The 6,751-nt window shown below is 37.4% G+C and overlaps 1 protein-coding gene across 1 annotated transcript in view; it reads left to right on the top strand.

Moving 5' to 3' along the window:
* Window positions 1–6,751, top strand: part of LOC106867808 (atrial natriuretic peptide receptor 1) — a 900,438-nt gene that overhangs the window by 772,745 nt on the left and 120,942 nt on the right. Inside the window, exon 12 of the mRNA XM_052970159.1 lies at window positions 6,556–6,627. Coding sequence (XP_052826119.1) covers window positions 6,556–6,627 — 72 coding nt within the window. The remainder of the gene's footprint in view (window positions 1–6,555; window positions 6,628–6,751) is intronic.

Genomic DNA, 6,751 nt, shown 5'->3' with positions numbered 1-6,751 from the left:
GTGGTGGTGGTGGTGGAATGTCGTTAATGTTTAATTTATTTAAATATTGGCAAATTCTAAATGGATTCCAAATGTCTTCTTAGAATTGAAAATGTGTTACATCATCCATCGACATTTTCGTTGACAATTGCGTATCGAAAAGCGACTAAATTCTGAAGAATGGAATAATAACCATCATGATGGAATTGCTGTATAATCAGCTGGGCTTTACTGGAAGAATGGGAAATACAAGCTATAGAATTATTTTATTTTTACTTTCAGAGATTTTCCTGTTCACAGCACTTGAAATGTGTCACTGCAATGGTAATCTACGAGATTTAGCGTGGTTTGAATTTAGAAAAATAAATGTAAAAATGCCAAAGAGGAATTTAGATGTCAACTTGTAGTGATCATAGATTTGAACCTTAGACGAATTAAAGCTGCTCCTTTCGATTATTGATGTCCAAATGGGAATTAAAGTACTTGATCAGTCATGTTCAAGGTTTTATTAGAATGTTTCTAAGAATCACTAGATTTGGCCTTCCTTTATCGTGTGCTAGCATAGATGTAGGTAGAGTTAGTGTGTCTCTTGCATAACTGGAAGTGTAGTATTATTTGCGACAGTTTCCACTCAATCCAGGAAGAACAAATGTTCTCTTTTTTGGAAACAATCCCGTAAAAATTTCAACAGGACTGATCAAGTAGTTTCGTTCTTACTTGAACATGGCAGTCAGTGAAAAAGTGAAAGAAGTGAATTACAGGGAATAAAACGGTCCTGATGAAGAATGATTGCAAAATCAATGTTTAAATATAAAGCAAATGTATCAAAGATTAGGAGTGAAGCAAATATGGATTTAAGTGTTTTTGAAAGTTAGCATATTTCAGTACAAAAAACAGTTAACTTCAGTTGGAGAATCCCTGAATGTTTGCCGAGTGAACTGAGGTGACGGGTTTTTTTTTTAACATTAAATCTCTTGAACATACACCTCACATTTCCCTTCAACCAATTTCCACTCAGAAGGCTTTCGTCTACCCTATTCTATCATAGAAGAAATTTGCTTAAAGTACCACGCGCAGTCAGATATACCCAACATTAGTTAGTTGAGCAGCAAATCTAGAAACCACAACAGCCATTTTGTTGTTGCTGTAAATCATTAAGAATCATACCCAAATCAATTTTCTTTTTATTCAGTAAACATTAATTGAGCAATTAACGATTCTGTGATCAGACAGAACAAAAGGATATCCCACGAATACCTTTTAAACTGTGAACTATTTTCCCCTTTAAGAATTGTCCAACTTCGTAAAACGTTTAATTTAGCTTAATTTATTTAGCTCGGGTTATGTCGTACTTACGGTTATAAACAAGGATGAAATAGTATGGAACAGCATTGTACATGGCTACCAACGACAAGAAATTTCAAGATCTTTAATTGAAAAAAAAATGAAATATTGAATGTGTATATTCTTGAACACCGTGTTTCCTCTTTGATTTAAATTGCAAACTTCCAAACCCACCTCAGCTTAACTTAATCTATGAGAGATTATTTCCCCTATGATAGTTGGCCACTCAGTGTATACCACGTATCTATTCTTATTCATCTAAATATTGATTCATTGGGCCTAGGTGCAAGGCTAATACTTGTTAAGAACGGGGATTGTTGATCTGGTCTGCTCTGGGGGATATTTCGTGTTTATTTACATAGACACCAGAAAAAAATAAAACCAACTTCAACGGGATTTGAATTTATAGGAATGAGAGAAGGGGGTTGATGTAAATATCGCACGACTTCTGGTCATCTTTCTAGCATTTCCACCAAGCTGACTCTATACGATTAGAAACAGCAGTCTTATTTCCCCAAAACGCATTCTAAAGTTTGTAAAACTGTATTCATATACAGCAGTCAATGTAGTCCTCAATAAAACAAGACAGTCATGGCTGGAATGCTTTGATCATAGTTGTTGGCACTCCGTCGCTTACGACGTGGAGGGTTCCAGTTGATCCGATCAACGGAATAGCCTGCTCGTCAAATTAACGTGCAAGTGGCCGAGCACTTCACAGACACGTGTACCCTTAACGTAGTTCTCGGAGATATTCAGCGTCACACAGTGTAACAAGGCTGACCCTTTGAATTACAGGTACAACAGCAACAGGAAGTAAGAGTGAGAGAAAGTTGTGGTGAAAGAGTACAGCAGGGTTCGCCACTATCCCCTGCCGGAGCCTCGTGGAGCTTTAGGTGTTTTCGTTCAATAAACACTCACAAAGCCCGGTCTGGAAATCGAAACCGCGATCCTATGACCGCGAGTCTGCTGCCCTAACCACTGGGCCATTGCGCCTCCTTTGATCATAGATTTCACTCATAACTGACCCAACAGCAACTCCAACATTAGAAATGACTAACATCATTTCCTTTCCTGACATTCAACTTATAGTTAACGTTTTATAAAGTTCTAATGAAAGTTGATATTTTAATCATCAAGGATTTGGGGGATTAACGGTCCTTAACATATCAGAATTGTAATTAATTAGAAGTGTAATTAAAAGTTAATAGCATGAGTGAATAATTAGTGCGTCAGCTATTAAATTTAAAGTTCGTTAACAACAATCAACAATAACAACAACAACACCCGCAAAAACTTTGATGCGTGCCTATTAATCAACATCGGTGTGACTTTTCCAGTATTAATGAACGCTGTTTGGTACGGTGAATCTCTTTATGATACATCTGGATTGACCTTATTGTTGTAATTCTTGTTGTTGTTGTTGTTGTTGTTGTTGTTGTTGTTGTCACACACATGCGAGCGGCGAGCTGACAGAAACGTTAGCACGCCGGGCGAAATGCCGCTACGTTCTGAGTTCAAATTCCGCCGAGGTCGACTTTGCCTTTGATCCTTTCGGGGTCGATTAAATAAGTACCAGTTACGCACTGGGGTCGATATAATCGACTTAATCCGTTTGTCTGTCTTTGTTTGTCCCCTCTGTGTGTAGCCCCTTGTGGGTAGTAAAGAAATAACGCATGCATTCATGCACACACTCATATAAACCTACACACACGCACATATTCATTTATACAGATAGATAGATAGATAGATAGATAGATAGATAGATAGATAGATAGATAGATGGATGGATAGATGGATGGATGGATGGATGGATGGATGGATGGATACATACATACATACATACATACATACATACATGCATTTATACACGAACCAATACACATGCACATACAGTCGAAGTCATATATACATACCATTACACACATCCTCATCACCATAAATATCCATAAGTGAGTGTTTGTATATATGTGTGTGAATGTGTATATGTATAGATAGACGTACAGATGAACATCTGTTGTGGGGGAGGGAGGTACACTTTGCATGTGTACGTGGGGATGCTGAAAAGTTCCTGGCTTTCGGAAAAAGAAAATTTCAGGAGGAACAGTTAATTATGATTTTATTCAACATGTGCCCCTCTCAGATTCACACACTTTACCCAACTTCAAAAATAAGTACTGAGGTCAATTTATTCGGCTAAAACCCTTCAATGTGGTACTCCAGCATGGCCCGGGTCCAATGACTAAAAGAAGTAAAAGATAAAAAGATACGTTTATGAGTAAGACTGTATTGAACAGTATGTCCTTCTCTTTTCTAAGATGGAGGATGTGATCTCAGGCAGAATTGGTTGGTATTCCTAACAAACCAAGAGAGCATACAGTGACTCTTATCTGGTTCGTGTTGTTATGAAACATAATTCCGCAGATCTATGATCAAAATCATTCCAACCGTTTCCATCTAAGTGCTTTTCATGCAGAGTTTATATATGGTGACTTTATCCTATGTGCCCTAATAAGAAAGATGTTTGTCTATTTTTAGCATATAGAAAATCATATTTTGACATCCATATTTTTCAGTACAATAAATCATTAACTATCTTATCAGAAAAATTTTTAATCAACCAAAACTTAACAAAAAAGGCGCAGGAGTGGCTGTGTGGTAAGTAGCTTGCTTACCAACCACATGGTTGCGGGTTTAGTCCCATTGCATGGCACCTTGGACAAGTGTCTTCTACTTTAGCCTCGGGCCGACCAAAGCCTTGTGAGTGGATTTGGTAGACGGAAACTGAAAGAAGCCTGTCGTATATATGTGTGTGTGTGTGTGTGTGTGTGTGTGTGTGTCTGTGTTTGTCCCCCCACCATCGATTGACGACCGATGCTGGTGTGTTTTCGTCCCCGTAACTTAGCGGTTCGGCAAAAGAGACCGATAGAATAAGTACTAGGCTTACAAAGAATAAGTCCTGGGGTCGATTTACTTGACTAATGGTGGTGCTCCAGCATGACCGCAGTCAAATGATTGAAACAAGTAAAAGAGTAAAAGAGTAAGAGTAAAAAAGGTTATTTCCAGCATGTGGGCTAAATTTCACAATTTGCATAAAAGGGAAAGAAAACAATATCTCATCCAAAAATAAAAGTATTCTAAGAATTCAAAATGTATCAACTTTATTATGTCTGAGAGATAGCTGTTTGCACAAAGTATCCGCGCTCAGCTTCCAACACGACCTAAATACGACGCCGGAAGATAGTACATGCATTCCAACTGTATCATGGGAAGAACTTCGATCATCTTGATCTTGGCCATCAGCTCGGTCTTCATGTTGCAGGTAGAATGGGTGTTGTCTTTCTCAAGCGCGCCCCACAAATAGAAATCCATGAAATTTCAGTCGGGTTAAATTGGGGCTGATAAAGTTGTAGAAATCTTCCAACAACCACTTCTGGCTCTTTCAGGAGGTATGGCAAGGGATCGAATCCTGCTGCTGCGCATATATCCTTCCAGCACCAAGCCTCTCCAGTCAGGATTTGACCACAGTCTCTAGTAGCACTGACCCGTCTGAACGGAACCTAAAGTGCTGTTCGAAACGCCTGTTGTGTCCCTTCCTGCTAACCACAACTTTGTAGTCTCCGTTGCAGCTGCCCATGTCACATCTTACAGTTTTGAAAGTATTCACAGAGTATTGAGCAGCTGTCGTGATGTCCGCATTTTGATATTTGGTGCGAATCAACATGATACGTGTAACTTTTTTCCGACATTCAGGTGGCTTCCGGTTCTCCAGGTCAGCTATCATTTTCTCAACTTCTACTGTAATCGTTATGCTCTCCAACGTCGTTGATAGTTCACCAATATATCAAGCTGTTCCTGAAAATGGAGACATGAAATATCGTCAAGTGTAACCCGAACATCTTGTACATTCAGTTTATCATTTTTATCGTTTAGTATCAAACCGCATAAGTGCTTTGCCTGGATCCTAGCCACGGTGCAGATTTTATTCACCTTCTGATACAATGTGATTTGAAGACGAAACTTCTTGGATATAATTATATAAATATGATTGAAGCATCACTGAAATGGTATCCATCGTAATTTTTTTGTTACGCTATACTTAGATTTCTATTACCCATTCTATTTTCATCATAAATTCCTGTCACTTCCCCCGCCACATCCCACTCCCCTCTAATGCATATTTCCAATGTTGATAACTTGGAAATCTAGTGAGTTAAATCATTCTAAAAACTTTTTTCCTTATCTTTGCCTTTTCCTTCGATTATAATTTACTGTTCCGTTAGGGTAAGATCAACAAAAAAGTATTCTATCTTGTGAGAGATAAATAGGATTCAATATATTCAGTGTTTTATATTCGAGCTACTATTAGTTTCATGCTGTTAAAACACAATAAACAGACAAGCTTGTACAGCATGCCTTGTGTTTACAAGCAATCTTTCAGGCTCAATTATATAATATGGCCTGTATAAAATAAGTGCTACTAATAGTTTCTGACCATTAAGACACGTGGTTAATCAGTTTTTATAACGTGCTTTTTATCTCCAAGCAATCCACGGGCTTTGAGGACATGGTATGTTTTGTTTGAAAATTAGGATGCTGTTACATGAGAAACCGCGAGAAAGAACAAGAAAAACGTTGATGCAAAACGTGTAAGGAGAAGACAAACAATGGATAAAAACGGAAAAGAAAGGAAAGAAAAGAAAGAAAATACTTAAACGGAGAGGCATCCAAAGGCTACGAGATAGCAGCTCAACACGAAGAGTGTAGTGTCCTCTAATTCGCCAAAAGAAATTTGTCCATATGTTTGCATTTATTGAAAAATTCGGTTCTGGAATTAAGTAGTGTGGTGGACTTCTTCGATCTTTCTGTTACGCATAAGTTGCATTTCTTAGTTCCATTTACATATGGCATGGATCTTTCCACGATTCTTCACTTGATTGTATGTGATGTGCATTTGGTTTTCAAACCCTGTACTTAGCTACAACTTACTGGCTTTACTTTTGTTGATGTGCTGGAAAGAAGACAAATGATTTGTATAAGATTTTTTTTTTAAATAGCCTTCGCATGAACCGATGTAATTTTTCTTTCCAGTAATCTTAAAGTGTTTTTTGCACTGACCCCGATTGATCTAACGTACATAGCTACATACGTACATACATACATACATACATACATACATACATACATACATACATACATACATAATTATATATTATGTATTTCATTTCATTTCAGGACATCCTGGAGAACGATGAAATAAAACTCGACTGGATGTTTAGATATTCTTTGATGCAAGATATCGTTAGGGTAAGTACAACCATTACTACTGTTCATGTGTATAGATTCTGTACGATAATATAATGAAGAAAAACACGGTTTCGTATATCTATATATATATATATATATATATATATATATATATATATATTAT

This window comes from Octopus bimaculoides, chromosome 8, assembly GCF_001194135.2.
Source record: "Octopus bimaculoides isolate UCB-OBI-ISO-001 chromosome 8, ASM119413v2, whole genome shotgun sequence".
NCBI classification, from domain to species: Eukaryota; Metazoa; Mollusca; class Cephalopoda; order Octopoda; family Octopodidae; genus Octopus; species Octopus bimaculoides.
This window is presented reverse-complemented; position numbering and strand designations above follow the sequence as displayed.